This window comes from Echinops telfairi, unplaced genomic scaffold (assembly GCF_000313985.2).
Source record: "Echinops telfairi isolate 266 unplaced genomic scaffold, ASM31398v2 ScPeMD7_3533;HRSCAF=4204_0, whole genome shotgun sequence".
In the NCBI taxonomy this organism is placed as follows: domain Eukaryota; kingdom Metazoa; phylum Chordata; class Mammalia; order Afrosoricida; family Tenrecidae; genus Echinops; species Echinops telfairi.
In genome coordinates, this window is record NW_022107431.1 from 101,725,951 (window position 1) to 101,742,501 (window position 16,551).

At 44.1% G+C, this 16,551-nt stretch overlaps 1 protein-coding gene and 1 pseudogene across 1 annotated transcript in view; both read right to left on the reverse strand.

Moving 5' to 3' along the window:
• LOC105978243 overlaps positions 1 to 1,751 on the reverse strand; it is a 70,700-nt pseudogene extending 68,949 nt beyond the window's left edge.
• Positions 1,752 to 4,530: 2,779 nt separating this feature from the next.
• The window catches only part of KCNQ5 (potassium voltage-gated channel subfamily Q member 5), a gene marked incomplete at its 5' end in the record, with an annotated part of 638,988 nt that continues 626,967 nt past the window's right edge, over positions 4,531 to 16,551 (reverse strand). The window contains 3 exons of the mRNA XM_045294328.1: positions 4,531 to 10,063; positions 10,644 to 10,770; positions 13,268 to 13,399. Of these exons, the coding sequence (XP_045150263.1) occupies positions 9,101 to 10,063; positions 10,644 to 10,770; positions 13,268 to 13,399 (1,222 nt within the window). The remainder of the gene's footprint in view (positions 10,064 to 10,643; positions 10,771 to 13,267; positions 13,400 to 16,551) is intronic.

A 16,551-nucleotide genomic window follows, 5' to 3' on the forward strand; every position in this document is an offset into this window, starting at 1 on the left:
CCTACGCCATTTGGTTCTCTGACCTCTCCTAGCTGTGTCCATACTGACAAAAATAACCAGTAAAATAAGCAGTCCCATGAGCATATCTTTGGTTGTGTTGTCTTTGTTGCTTTGGAAAACATCTGTGGTCATAAACGTTTTCCTTAACACAACCTGTAATCCACTCTGCTAACTTGAGATAGGCACCTTGTACAGGACACTAATCAAGGCAACACGATTCCTCCCCTGTTCCTGGTCCAAGCTACAGAGAAAGCTGTCTAGTACCACCCTCACCCCCTGCAGAGGACTGGTCTCTGCTTCCTGGAGCTTCCCTCAGAACCACAGCTCCAACTTACTAAGAGAAGATCGTTCGGGTCCTGTGTTGTCTGTGGCACCTTGCTTGAGACACAAAATTATAAACACCATTTCTTTTGACTACTCAATGTCCCAGGTAAGAGATCGGCAGGGTGGTATCTGTCCTCTTCCCGTTCTCCACTTCCAACCCTCAACGACTCTCTTGGTTCGTGTAGATCCCTCAAGGTGCCTATGAAATTGGGCTGAAGGAAACCCTAGCTTCCTGGACATCAGTGTCAGTCAGAGGAGTCCCCACTGATGTAGTCATGGTGCTTAGTGTCACAGGATGAAGCTCCCTGTGGATTATGCTCCTCCCCAGGAAGCACAGTTGCCTAAGGCAGGAAGTCCTAAAACCATCACTGTTTAGCATAAGGCGTGGCTTGCTCTTGATTTTCTTTGAGTTCTTTATAAATAGGTTGCCCTGGCCTAGGGCTGCAACTTGCCTCATTCCATTCCTCTTGGGAATAAAGGGAGAGTTTGGGAATACAGGGAGAGAGAGAGTGGTGGAAACAGAGCCTACAGAAAGAAGTATCAGTGGCTCATCCCTGGAAACTTTCTGACTCCACTGGTGTTTGACTTGCAGGAGGAGGAGGAGATGAAGGAGCTGAACTCTGGTGAGTGGTTCTTTCCCAGGTTCTTTCTTCAGTTCCCCATCTCCCTTGGCCTTAGCCTTCCTAGACTTTCCCATCCCATCTGTCCTACTCTCTACTCTGCCACCCAGCGGGGCTAGGGGTTTATGTTGGTCCCTCCTACCAACTGTCCACCAGGTACAGACTCCTCAGACTCTGATCTTTGGCAAGAGGAGGAACACAGCTGCACCCTCAGACAACAGGAGAGGGGGTCCACGGTCCAGGACCAGAGGAGCTTAGTGGTAGCAAGACCAAATTGCAGAAGATGGTGGCTGAGGGGCTTGGCCCTGCAGTTGGGAAGCCTGGACTTGGAAGCTCAAGCACCAGGTAGGTGACTCTGCCTGAACTGTGGGGATATAGCTTAGTAACAGAACCTCATTGCTCCAGAAGGGGACTTGGTGTTCTTCCCGAGCACCTTATTGAGACAGGGTGCCCATAGGCCTGGAACTGCAAATCTCTTTTCTGTCCTTAGAGGGAGAGTTGGTGGAGAACACACAGGTGTGGCGGGAGGGTGGACCAGGCAAACCTGGGTGGGGGTTGGGGGGTGGGGCGATAGCTTTCCTTAGGAACCCAGGCAAGGCCCTGCTCAGCAGCCTGGCACTCTCACTCACTAGCTCCCTCTGTTGTTTTGTCTTCCACCTCACCTGGATTCCAGGTCACCAGGTACAGCAGGAAGTCACAAGGCAGCCCCTCATCATCCAAGTTCAGGAGTCTTGCTTTTGTACCCTTCTTTAGAAGCCCTGATTGTGGGGATGTCTCTCTCCTGGCTTCAATGGACAGCTCCTTCATCGTCGGATCCTCCCAAATCTCTTACATGTACTGGCAATGATATCTGATGAAATAAACAATGCCATGAGCATGTCTTGGCTGAGTTTTCCCCGAGAACACATGGCACTAATTTGACTGGCTTGTCATTGGCCCCCCACTTGACCCCTAGACTGTTCCCAGTGTGGCAAGGGGTATTGAGAAACACCTCTGAAGGCGCCGGTCATGATGGAGGGAGGTGTGCGGGAGACACCCCCAGGGAGCCATGACCTGCTTGCTTAGTCTTTAGGCTGGAGTTGGCAACAGCGGTCAAGCCCATGCACGTTACATCTAGTCCTCACCTGGTCTTAGGGACCCAGGTCACGTGCTTGGTGTACAGCTAACTGGTTCCTGGGCCCGTGACGGATAACAGGGAGAGCTCAAAGGGCAGCAGGGCGCTGTGCGAGTGTGAATGCTCCTAGGCCCCAAGCTGTGTGATGGACATTCTCGTCAGCCTCAGAACAGTGAGGTCGGTACTACTTGTCCCTATTTTGCAGGGGTTAAAATAGATTTGTCAAGGACAGACAAGAGAAGTGACATCTATAGTTTGGGAGGGGCCAGAAAAACACATGAGAAGAGGTGTCAGTCTGCCCCTATGTTGGTAATATGCTGGTTCCTGTCACAGCTCTGGGTCAAAAAAGGTCAATTTTGTTTACAATGTGTTAAAAGAGGGCAGGAAGGTGGGCTAATAATAAAAAATATGGTGCCTGAAAAAAAAAAAGTCGCCCCTAGAGGCTGCATAAGGCCCGCAAAACCATCCACATCAGTCAACAGCACACAGCTCACCAAAGAAAAGCAGTCGGAGCCATCACATGTCTGACCACTATGGCCCGTGAATGGTGCTGCACTTACTAAATGGCCCTCGGCAGAGAAAAGATGCCCATCCCTGATCTAGGAGAAGGCTTTTCTGGGAGAAGGTCCTTTTTTCTTTAAAACTCTGTGGGTCCAGCACCCTTGGAGGCCTGCTTATGTCTTATCATCATCTCCTGAGTCTAGAAAGTTCTCAGTAGAAGAACCAAAGTCCAAAGGAGCTGCACCTCACTGCAGACTCTTCTGTCCTTGTGGTAATGGTTTTCTGCATTCTCTACAGACGTGTCTAATTTTTATTTATTCTCCGTCAAATCAGTAATCTTTTACTGTGGCAACTCAAAACCAAAACAAACTGACTTGTGTCGAGTGAATATACTGACTCATAGCAACCGTACAGGACAGGGTTGAACTGGGTTTGCAAGGCTGTACTACTTTATAGGAGTAGAAAGTTCCATCTTTCTCACGAGGAGGGGCTGGTGGTTTTAAACTGCTGATCTTACAGTTAGCAGTCTAACATGTAACCAGGACAATGCCAAGGGTCCTTTTATAGCAACGCCAGGCTTGAGCTTTTGTGTCATTTCAGCTTGATATATGCTGAGTGTGAGTGTGTGTGTGAGTGTGTGTGTGTGTGTGTGTGTGTGGCTTGCTAACTCCAGCTGTTTGCACATTTTATTCTAATACTTTACTTTGTCTACTGAAGCTGCTGTTTGAAATTTTCTGTTCAGCTCTTTTACTTCATAATTTCTTCCATTCGCCTTAGCTTCTCTCTGATTAAAAGCATGTTTCAAACTCTTTTGACATCCATTTTAACTCCACAGAGGTTAGAATTTTCAAAACATAGTATAATTACATCATATCACAAAATAGAGGATGATTACATAATAATCATGTAATCATGATTATTTGCCAAGTCTACAAAATAGCACCTGTTGGTATCATCCTCCCATTATTAGGAGGCAACTGTGGTGGAGTAACAGTTGTAAATATATTCACCATGGCTGTCAAAAGAACAAACAAATCTGTCTTGGAAGAAGTATAGCCTAAAAAAAAAAAAAAAGAAGAAGTATAGCCTAACGCTCCTTAGATGTAAGGATGGCAAGACTTCATCTCATATACTTTGGACATATTTTCAGGGGAGATCAGTCCCTGAAAAAAGACAAGATGCTTGGAAAAGTAGAAGGACAGTGGGAAAAGGAAGACTCAACGAGATGGCTTGACCCAGTGGCTGCCCCAGTGGGCTCAAGCAGACGATTAGGAGGATGGCTTGGGGCTGGACAGCGCTTCGTTCTGCACACAGGGTCACTAGGAACCAGCCCTGAACAACAGCAAGGATCTTCAGATTGTCCTTTGCTTTGTGAGCTATTGCTGAGGAAGCTGCAAGCCCATTTGAAAGTACTTTCAAGTTGGTCTAGTAAGCACGTTCCACACAGAATTTTCATCAAATAAGCGCGTACTTGTTTGTTCTCATGAGGATTGTGTGAGAACTCCTTTCTTCGCTCCCCCTAGATGATACTTTTTCGTTCTCCCTCCTTTAAAATGCCTGTTCCCCTGGACATTACGTTGAACAGAATGAAACTAACCTGGAGCAAGGGTGTCTTCAGGGAAGAAGGAGGAACCACCACTGTGGAGCAGAAGTTCTCTTGTGTCACGGGAGAGCTGGGTGGTGCTAAGAGTGGAAGTGTTGAGTAGGCAGAGATCATAGCATTTGGGCGCCTGCCTCTTCCTCATTTCTTATCACTTGTTTAATAAACCTTTTATTATAGCTAATACAAAGTTCTTGTGAGCTGGCATCTGAGATTTGACCAATATTGAATTAAAGTAATTTTTCTTATTATACCTTTAAAAAACATTTCCAAACTCCCCCAGTCCCCAATCTGTACATAGTCAGTTTGGTTGGCTCCAACCAGTCAATTCAAAACCAACCAGAAGTTCCAGATAAAGTAGTCACACGAGCTGTTTATAGACAGGTTTTTAATGTTTTACTTTAAAACAAATAATCTCAGTAAGAGAGCAAAGGAAATTACATTTTAACCGTAGCTTGAAATGGATATGATAGTCTTGATTTCTTTATTTTTCAGGAAACAGATAATTGTATTGTCGTACATGACTTTTAGAACTGCTCACTTGAACTCACGAAATTATATGAAATTTCTCTTATAAAAACACAACCATGTCATTTAAGGCAAAAAAAAAAGCTTCCGGAAAAATAAATGAATATTTATGACGGTTCCTCAATATGATTGAACAAAGAGATTACCTTAGTTAACTGGGTTTCATTATATCTTAATGTTTTGCTTTACAAGTGGGCATGAAAATTAGTCATTTTGTGCCTCTTTTCCTCCTCTCTAATAGAGATGATAACTTGTTTTACCTGCAAATTAAGAACTTTCAGAATTACTGAGTCAATGGGAGGTGAGAAAGGCACCTTAGAACAGGAGAAAAAGATTTAAAAAAACTCAATAAAGTGGCTTACTATCTTTAAACAAAACATGAGGTCCACAGATATTGATTTAAATGGACAAAATGCAAACGTTTAGATCAGACATAGCAAAGAAAAAAAAAAGCTTAGTTCACCTCTATCGGGGATGTTTGCCATTAAATGTTAGCTTGATCAACCCGACATACTGTAGAAGGCAGGCAGATTCGAACTGCACAAAAGCACATGGCTCTCCAGTGCTCCACAGAACTGTGCTTCAAGACACCACTTGGGACTGACCCTTGGGATTTTGCCAAGGGTAAATGGAAGACCCCCCTCACATTTTCATAGAGAATAAGACTACAGACAGTTTTTAGAATCTACAACTCTCCTTTGACATCTAAGACTGTGCTGGAGAATGACAGACGCAAAATGGCTTCCTGTATAAAAGTTTTCACAACGTGGTTTCTCACACTTTGCTATGATTAAGACTGCAGTGATGCGTTTAGGCTTTGCTTTCCAGTCTTCTGTCCTTAGCAGTGTTGGATGAACTGCCTGGGTTTGGGGTCTTTGAGGACTCAAGACGCCAATACATTCAGAATTCCTGCTGCCAGTGGGGCTCGACTCCGGACAATGTGTCCAAGAGGCTGTGCTACCTGAAAGTGACGGCCTCCTACCTCAGCGCCTAGTTACAGAGAGCCTGGCTGAGCGCGTGGCAGATATCTCAGGTTAGGTCAGTGGAGGGGTGTGTTTGTATGTATTTGCGCATGCTCATTGAATAATTTACTAAAAACTTGACAAGACCTTTATAATTGGAGTGGAGACAATAGACTCCAGCCTCTGTAGCTCTCCAGCAGCCACGAAGACTCTGCATGATCTACTCCAGGGGAGGGCACTGGGACGCAGGTAGGTGAGGAGAGGAAATGTTTCAGTGCTTAGCACAAGAGGAAAGGATTTGAGAAGGCTGAGCAACACCTCCTAAACACCTCGTTAGAGAGGGGAGCAGATTTCCTTGGGGGGAGACACTAGTTAAAGCCTCGTGAAGTTTAGAAGCAAAACTGGGGCAGGGAACCACGGAGATTCAACAGTGAAGAAAGTCTGCTGGCATTGGGCCTTAAGAAAACCGAACCACATTCACTCCTGTCAAGTCAATTCAGACGGTGACCCAAGGGGATGGAGGAGGGGGTCCAAGGTCGTGAATCTTTACGGAAGCGGCATCTTTCTCCCGAGGAACAGCTGCTCGGTTCTAAGCACCGGCCTCTGGGCTAGCAGCCCAATGCTTCACCGAGTCTGTTCCGCAAGGGCTCTTTGCAACCTGAGAGCTAGTCTCATTTGCACACTTTCCTTCCTTCCCTCTGTGGAGCACCCCGGTGGAAATCCATGCTTACTCTCCCTCATGGCTGAGAAACTGTCCTGAAGACAGTGCGAACGCCTGCTAATGCTTTTCCTCTGGCTGGTTTTAGCCGAATTGGAACGACACCCCTTGTCTCCTTGTCTTTAGAATGCCATTACTTGGGTTGGTGTTCTGGTGATCTGAGATAGCTAGATTGGTTTCTAACAAGCAAGTAGTAGTGCTTGCTTTCCGGTAAATATGCTTTTCAATTTGTTTTCCCTTATTCTGTCTGTTGCTCTACTTTATGAAGTGTTTTGATTGACCCTGACGGTGGCACTTGGCCTGGTAATTTCAGATTTGGGGCAATATTCTTAGAGGAAATATAAAATGTTCATTATAGTCTAAAAAGTAAAAGAAACTTAATTTAAGCCTTTGAATGAGGGTCCTCCAACATCCGGAGTATTTGGCATGACCAAAATGGCTTAAAGAAGGTCTGCCACCAACTCCATCTTGCCCTAGGCTCTACTTCTGAAAAGGTGCCCCATAACTGCTGCTGGGTAAGCCCGGGAGGCGCCAGTGGCCCTCAGCAAGAATGTGGTGGAAAGCACATTAGATGATAGGCTTGTTGTTTCTGTTGTACTGAAGCTTAAATTCTGAGCACCTGGTGTGCGAAAGGCTGTGGATGGCAGAGGCAGCCCCAAATCCATTTGCAGGGTCCCCACTTAGATGACACCTCCATGGAGTCTTTCTTATTCACCAAAGACTGTGGATAATCCTGCCCTCAAGCAGAGAGCCTGGGAAAGTGGATTGCCTCCATCCAGGTAGCTCAGGGAAGGGCAGTCTCTCTTCAGGGCTGACATGAGTGTGTCCTTAATGGAGATGGCTTACTGTACTGGGATCACATAGTCAGGAGTCTCACCTGCACTGCCTAGGTTAGAAGGCCCTGAATCAATCTTGTAAACCCTTCTAACTAATATAATGTATGTGTCCCAATCGGGGCCTTGTTCCTGTTTCTGTAAGTAGTCTCACCTAAAACTGTGATGCACTGATAGCCCCACTCATGAATTTTCAGTTTCCTTTGTCCCATGCTTTATTTAACTAGTGTCCTGTGAATCCTCCGGTGCCATTTTGATCTTGTGCTCCTAGACTCCAACATCTGGATGATGTGTTTGTGTCTTTGTATTGCCTTTGTCCCTTTTAAGACTGAATACTATTTGAGTTATATTTGAGATTGGGAGTCTCTTTTGTTCCCTAAAACAACATAGGAAAGTGTGGATGTCTGTCCTTGCTGATTCACACAAAATAGCCTATCAGAAAAACTTACTTGAGTTAACCCATCAGGATATGTTTTCCGTTTCGTTTCTGGCATTGTCGTGTTTAAGCCCTGCTCAGCCCCTGACAGCTGGAGCACTTTGGAAGTCAGAAGACTCTGTGCTACCCTGATTCAGGAGTCAAGCTCTCCCTCCTAAACTTCTTTTGCTGCCACCGTAAGTCAAAGTATTTACGGCACCTTTCCAGTGCAGAGGGTCCTGCGTAACAGCTTGAGATGGACAAAGACAAGGCTTTCTGCTCCAGTAAAGATTCACAGGAGTAACTGCCCCAGGGGGCAGTTCTACATTGTCCCATTGGTTCCCTATGAGCCGGAGCCTACTAGATGAGTGTGAGGAGCAAAAGACATTTACGGGCATGTTAAAAAAATAAGCACTTTTGAAATTCTGGGTCTCTATGTAAGAATAAGCGATGTTTATGTAATTGATTCTTCTGGCAATACTTATTTTTTTTAAAGCCTGGTTATTCCATGTTAGTTTTGTTTCTCTCCTTTTCAGTGCCTGTCGGGAGGGAAGCCACTTTATTTTCTCCTTCTCGGTGTGGTTTCTGCATCTAGTAAAGCTTACTGAAGCCTCTTCCCCTTTCAGTCTCACTCCCATGATCCATTCTCCAGGGTCTACCCATAGCTTTTCACCCTCCCCCTGGGGCTGGCCCAGTGCTGAGATATCAATCCAGTCATGCTGCCTCACCTGTCTGTGCAGAAGATGGCCACTTAGAAAGTTGGCGAGCCACCAGGGAATATGTTTTCGGAACGTCAAACATATCACACCGTTTGTTTGCCCCACTGGTCCTGAATTTCAGTATTTGCACGTTTTCCAATTGAAGAATATTTTCCTCTTAAAGAACAATATGAAAATGATGTGCAAAACAGCTCATCACAGTGCCGAATCACCGAAAGCACACGAATTGACATTCAAATCACACAGATAATAAAATGACTGAATAGGAACGAGTTGTCTAATTTACCTCACATTATTAGCAGCCATTTCTCTTATTCCCCAATTCAGCTTTACTCGATACCTTGGCTTGCAGCTGCTGAAAGCTGTTGTGTTTAAATACGCATCATGGTCTAATTTTGCAAATGTATTTTGTATTGAGCTGCGAAGCAGAAATGCCTGAAGTTTCAAAACAAATTGTTACATCTTCGGAATGACCCAATCTTGGTATTTGCCGACGCCCCCTAGCACTAGCAGTGTTTGGCTTCTCCGAATTTTAAATTCAAGGTACATTACTAAACGAGAGGGCTAAGGTTGATGTACCTTGCAATTTCAGCCATCCCTAAACATGCATTTTCATGCAATGGAAAGACAACAGGCTTAGAAACTGCCTCTCATGTTCTTCCTGACTCTTGCAATTTCAACTTGTTAGAAGGGCTTTCAAAATAGTTCATGCAATGATATGTATGGCTAAAGGAATTGCTATGCCTAGACAGAAAACGAAACCAACTTATTTCAGTTTGACATGAGGCAAGCTGAGCGCATCGGTGCTCTCTCCTGCCTTACAGATGCTTTGAGATGAGCGGGATCTTCCAGTCCTTAGAGCGTCTGAAGCAAAGGCAGCCTCCCTGGCAGGCTGCAGCGCGGCGTCAAAAGTGTCTGTCTCGGTCTCCTCTGGACCCACCTCTTCATCAGTTATAAACAATTTGGATTCCCGCCATTTAGGGTACAAATCTTGGCTGCCTCTGGAGCCACTTGACTCACTCCCTGAAAGCTGTATATTCAGTTCCTCTGTTGACCTGATCAGGTTTTGTACAGACAAAGATTTGCCCAAATCCTTCGGCACCATGGGGTGGACAGACAACAGAGTTTCTCCTCCCATGTCAAAACTTTTCCTCAGAGAACGGTCCTTGGTCAGATTGGACTGTGCAACCTGAACATTTTCCTTGGAGGCAACAAGGCAGGTGGTGACGTCAGAAATGCTTTCCTGTAAGCCGGCGGGGTTTGAATGCAGGGGTTCTGGCCTGGGCAGATGCTTGATGGCTGGGAGAGGAGGTGGGATCTGCAAAGTTGTTGGGGCTGCTGGCTTGGGGGCCACATTGATTTGGTTTGCAATGTTGTTGGTGGCCGCCACTGTGGAGCCGTCGCTTTGACTCATCGGCACCTGTGTGGCTTGGCTGTGCATAGTAGGGCTAAGCGCGTAGAAAGCCTGAGTGCTGAACTCGTTTGGCGTCAGAATGAACTGCAGGCCCCGGGAGATGTTGGCACTCGTTGATCTAGATAAGCAGCCACTGTTGTGCGCGGAACTGGATAGGTCTTTGCTGTCCACAGGGCTTTGATAGTCAGAGGTCTGCTCACATTCAAAAGGTGGGATCTGGAATGAAGCCAAGGTGAGGGCCGAGGCCGAGCCCTTCCGGAGGACCTGTTGATAGATGTCGAGTAGGCAGTCCAGTTTGGACTCAATGGACTGGACCTAAAAAGCCGGCAAAACGAGTACACATGAGTCTGAAGGGCTAGTAAGAATGGACCTCAACCTCTCGGATTCAAAACGGAAACAGAGCGTGTGGACACAAGTAAATAAGTACTGAATGTCAAGTACAGAGCCGTCCTGACCGGTAGTGAATACAGTCCAACAGTGGGGGGGGAATTTACAGGGAGGCTTTGTTTTTTACAATCACCATGGGCAGGACCTCTCCGATAGTTTAGTAAAAGACTTATACTGAAATGAAGGCCTTAAATGTATCAAGGTGATTCTAAATGGAAACACAAAGGTACAAAACATTAAAAATTAATATGGGGGATATTTCTGATTAAATTGAGGGAGCAATTTGATTTCTTGAAAACAGTCTCTGTGGCTATTAGCAAACACGCCATATGCCATCATCATTATAAGGAAGTTTTGTCTTATTTTCAAAAGAAACGACTGTACACAAAGGTTTAACTTCATTAATCATTATATTATCATTTGTCACTAAGATATATTCAATTGCCTATAACATATTTTGATGTTTACAATTCTGGTTAAAAAGTTAGCCAATGTAGTTGACTTGTACCTGTTTTTCAACCTTGACTACCCGGCCAAGCATACTGACATCATCAGTGGTCTCATGTTCCGCAGTTATTTTCTCTCGACTCTTCTTGTCGGATGTGATTTGCCCCTTTCCTAAGATTTGATCGACACTGCCAGAGGAAAAGGATATCATCTGATCACGGGTGCGGACGACAGAACAATTGCCTGAGCTCAGAAGGAAGTGTTTTGAGAGCAGTTTAAAAAAAATTGTTTAAAATCTTTAATTTTTATTTTCAAATACTATAATTAATCCCACATCCAAGCAAACTTTTGTTGAAGGTAACTAAAAATTGGTTGCAGCAGCACATCAATAGGAAACTGGCGGAAATTCAAGATGGATTCGGAAGAGGATGTGAACCAGGGATATCATTGCTGATGTCAGATGGATAACATCTGGAAAGAGTAGGAATTCCAGAACACTTTAATGTGCTCATGCAGAACCTGTACATAGACCAAGAGGCAGTTGTTGAACCAGAACAAAGAGATGCTTTATGGTTTAAAATCAGAAGAAGATTCTCACCACTTCCCTAACTAGCCTAAGCACGGAGAGTCTGCCTTGGGGGATTGCTTGGCTGTGTCCTTGATGGAGATGGTCCTGCTAGGATTGCTACCTGACTGTCTTCACAGGAGGACCCTGAACCTATTTTGTAAGCTCTTCTGTCCCGATCACATTCCATTTTCATGTCTGTAGTTTGCTTATAACTGTGATATATTGATAGGCTGCTACTCATGCTTCTGTAATAGTTTTCTTTGCCCCGTATGTCCTATTTAAACTATTGGTTTAAATATAAACCCTTGGACATGACCTTGTGCTAACGATCTCCCTCATCTGGATGATCTGTCTTTGTCTTGTTTTGTCCTTGTTCTGCTTTAGGCTTAATGAATGGTGTCCTTAAATGGCATTTGAGATTTTGGGTCTTTTTGTACTCTAAAACAGCATAAAACAAAAATCCTCACCACTGGACAAATAGACAATCAGGATAAACAGAGAAAAGATTGAATTTTCCAATGATTTCATTTTACTTAGATCCACAATCAATGCTTATAGAAGCAGCAGTTAAGAAATTAAATGACATAGCATTAGGCAATTCTGTTGAACAAGGTGCTAAATAACAAAGATATCACTTTGAAGACTAGGAGGTGTCTGATTCTAGGCATGATATTTTCAACTACTTCATAAGCTGGACAATCAATAAGAAGACCAAAGACAATATAGGGGTTCCAAGATTAAATTTTTATGAGAGCAGAGCCTCACTCTTTCTTGGAGTGGCTGGTGAGTAGGAGCCCAACCCATAACCCACCCTAAATATGGCAGGTCAGAGAAGGGCAGCAAAGATTGACATTATGACACGGATAGTTGGGTAACATGTAATAAAGGGGAAAGTTAGGCTTGTTTCTGAAGGATGGTTTGAACTTAGATAAGAACAAAAACAAAATGAGGAGCTGATGCCAGGGGCTTACGTGGAGAGCAAATGTTTTGAGAATGACGAGGGTAACGAATGTACAAATGAGCTTTATACAATTGATGTATGGATGGATTGTGATAAGAGTTGTATGAGCCCCCAATACAACGATTAAAAAAAAGAACAAAACCAATAAGGAGTGGCAGCAGCAGCAATGCAAATATATATTAGGGGTTAGATTCTGAGCACCAGGTTTGCAGAAGGCTATGGTTTACAGTGGGAGCCATCAATCCATTTTCAGTGAGGAAATAGATTCCGTCTCCAGTGAGTTCTTTCTGACCATTGACCATCAATGTGAAAAGCTTTGCCCTTATAGGCAGAGCATCTTTGCAAGGGGATTACTACAAATCTCCCAGCTCGTCCAGGGAGAGGAGTCTCATCCTCAGAGAAATGCTAAATAACTTTGTGATCGAATTTGGAGTTACCAGGGTCACAGTTATGAGTCATACCGTGACTGCCTTGGTTGGAGATGGTTCTGAAGCAATCTTGTAACCTTTTCTAATCTGCAATCGTGTACGTATCACCACCATGATCCCTTTCGCACTTCTATAGGCCTGCCTATAACTGTGGTGAATTACCTGCTGCCAGTCATGATTTTATGATAGTTTCCTTTGTTTCCCATATCTTTTTAAATGGCCTCCTTCCTAAGACTCCTCGATGTCATTATGGCCTGATGTTGATGGTATTCCTCATCAGGATGACTCATCTTTGTCCTATTAAGACTTAATAAACGTATCCCTGTAAATGATATTTAAACTGGGGTCTCTTTTCTCATTTTGAACAAACGCCCTCAGTAGCAATCATTGATAATGTATCAAATACTTGGTGCTAGACTTACTAGGTAGTTCAAGTGATGTGTATTAACTCATTTAATTTTCATGATGATTCTATGAAACGAACATTAATATTGTCCCCACTGTTACACCTAAGGAAATGGAGACCCTCTGTCTAGTTGGAGGCTTTTATTTATATCCTTAAATAAAATCTCTGTTAAAGGCAAAGTCCAATTGTTTACTACAAATGAATTAACAGTAGAATGGAATTAGAAGAGGAACATAGAATTCAGAACTGTTCAATACTAAAAGAAGTTCCTCTTAGGTTCTGTGCCTCTTCCATTACAAAGAACGACATTTTCACTGCTTACCGGGTTTGAAGGCTTTTAATTCGACATAACATGTCCAGATGGCCAGCAGAATACTGTTCAATGACATCTTTTACATCGTAGGGACGCAAGGTTTCCTTAAACTTCCGCTTTGCAACATGGAATTTCATAATTCTGTAGGAGCAATACGTTAGTGTATCAATATTCCTGATGGTTTTAACAGGCACAGCTTAGTAAAATGTAAGAAATGCTGAAGGAAGACATCATATACAGAACTGTTTTATGCTATTACAGAAATAACAACACAGAAACCTAAGATTCTGGTACACAACTTAAGACTGCTTCATGTAAGATGCACTTTGAAAATAGAAGATCACATGAAAAAAAGACTAAATGCTGTTTCAGTTTTAAAAATCCTATTGAAATCCTGAATTAAAGTCTATGTGAAAATGCAATTCTACCTTTTACATGTGATGCCGAGAAGTCCAAGACAATAATCCCTAGTGATAACCCCAATAACCCCAAACAAAGCTGCCGCTGAGATTCAGACTCACGCCTTAAAAATCTCAAGGCTATTAAGACCTTGCTCTCCTGCAGCCTGCATTGGAAAGGGGATGGCTGCAGATGCAGTTAGGTTAAAAGTTAGCACCTTATCATTTGATCTCCCTTTTGCTCAATACGAGTCAAGTTTACAAACTGGGTGAGGTCCTGACTGTTCTAACACACGGCCGTTGGAAAGTCTGTGAGTGAATCGCCGCGGGTAAGACAATAACACCAGATTGTCCTGTACCAGGAAATGAATAGTAAGATTATTAGGAATTTCCAACCAGTGTGGTATATACTGAGGAAATGGCGGGGCGTCACATCTGACCCGTGTGGAGGTCATCAGTAAGAATAACAGGAATCTAACTCCACATTGACCAAAGGATGATTTGGGTGAAGCAGAGGTCAGACAGCCTCCACTCTCCAGCCTTCCTGATCCTATTGCAAAAATGCCCATCCCTCTCACTGAACTCTAATTCTCTAGCAATGGTCACACGTTAACAGGTTACAGAACAGCAGATATTTGTCCACAGTGTCTCTTTCTCAGTCATGCTAGCAGCCATCGACTGTGGTCCTCAGCCTCTCAGTCACACAGCCCCTTGGCTTCTACCCTGCCCTACAAAGTGCTCCAAAGTTTCTTTAGGGCTGGTAAAAGCCCAAAGGACACCACTTTTCTTTAAAAAAAAAATCATTTTATTAGGGGCTCATACAACTCTTATCACAATCCATACATCCATCCATTGTGTCAAGAACATTTGTACATTTGTTGCCATCATCATTCTCAAAACATTTTCTTTCTACTTGAGCCCTTGTATCAGCTCCTCATTTCCCGTCCCTTCACGAACCCTTGATAATTTATAAATTATTATTATCTTTTAATGTCTTACACTGCCCGATGTCTCCCTTTACCCACTTTTCTGTTGTCTGCCCCCAGGGAGGGGGTTAGATGTAGATCATTGTGATCAGTTCCCTGTTTCTCCCCCACCTTCCCCTTCCCACCCTGGTATCACTACTCTCATTGATCCTGAGGGGTTTAATCTGTCCTGGATTTGCTGTGTTTCCAGCTCTTATCTGTATCAGTCAGTGTACATCCTCTGTTCTAGCCAGATTTGTAAGGTAGAATTGGGGTCATGATAGTGGGGTTGGGGGGGAGGAAGCATTAAAGAACTGGAGGAAAGTTGTATATGTCATCGGTGCTACACTGCACCCTGACTGGCTCATCTCTTCCTTGTGACCCTTCTGTAAGGGGGTGTCCAACTGTCTACAGATGGGCTTTGTGTCTCCACTCCACACTCCCCCTCATTCACAATGATGTAACTTTTTGTTCTTTGATGCCTGATACCTGATCCCATCAACACCTCATGATCACACAGGCTGATGTGCTTCTTCCATGTGGGCTTTGTTGCTTCTCAACTAGATGGCTGCTTGTTTATCTTCAAGCCTTTAAGACCCCAAATGCTATATCTTTGGATAGCCCGGCACCATCAGCTTTCTTCACCACATTTGCTCTGCACCCATTTTGTCTTCAGCAATCATGTTGGGAAGGGGAGCATCATGAAATGCCAGTTTATTAGAACAAAGTGTTCTTGCATGGAGGGAGGACACCACTTTTCAAGCCAGCCTCCATCCCAAAGGCACTCTGCTTTCATTGTTCTGTGGGCAGGAAAGCCCATCACCATGTTTCCTAATCTCAGCATGGCTCTTCTGCTCTGTCTCATGGTCTCAGCACTCTAGCCTCTGCTGCCTCCACCACTGTAGGAAGGATCTTGCACTTGCTGTGCTGGTAACCATTCCTTCTTGGTGGTCTCGGACTCTCCCTCTCCCTGCTTCTGAGGTGGCTCATTTATGTAGGCAGTAGAATGGCACATCTGATAAAATCCTTCTATTCATGGTTCACATCTTCCATTTGCATAGACCCCCCCAATCATTTGGTGGGAGTAACAAATACTATAGATAGAAGAGCGATACAATGTAAATATCACTTCACTGCAGGCCTTGTGCTGATGGGCTCCCTGCTCATTCAGCTGATTTGTTTTTGTTTTGTCTTATACTAGGGAAGAACAGATCCCCAATCAAATATATTTTATCGCATCATCTCTAATAAGTCTTAAATAGGAGAAGGACCAGTCAAAGATAAAAACAAATCATCTGGAGGGGAGAGACCACCGAAAGGAGCCCATAACAGTGTCCAAAGGCTCTACAGTCAGTCCCTTGGGCAGAACGTGGGAAACAAAGGAAACTGCCATAAAATCAAGACAGGTGGCAGGTCAACTTCTCACAGTTACAGGTGGCACCATGATGGGGCTTGGTATGCTATTACACATTAGTACAACTCACAGGATTAGCATGGGGTCTCTGAACATCCTGCTCAGGGCACGACTCATAACCAAGAGGCCTTGTACCCCAATTTCCAGAAAGGGCTTCCCAGGCAAGGCCCCGGGATGCAGCTGCCCCTCCCTGGGCTGGCTAGAGGAATCTCAGCATACACATTTTGCTGAGGGCCAAACCTTTTACATGGCCAGTTTTGGGTCTGAATAAATGCAATGGAGGCGGAGTCTATGTTCAGACTCACAGTGGATTTAGGGCTCTCACTGTAAACTGTAGCCTTCTGCAAACTTAGTGCTCAGAATTTAAGTTCTAACACAGCCTTTGTCCTATTTGAGGCTTACAGAAAAGTGGGTCTCTATAAAATATACTTGAATTTGGAGTCTTTTCTCTCCTAGAACAGAACTAAATAGTGAAAATCTGACTCATAAATATCATTCAAGTTATCTAGAATATAT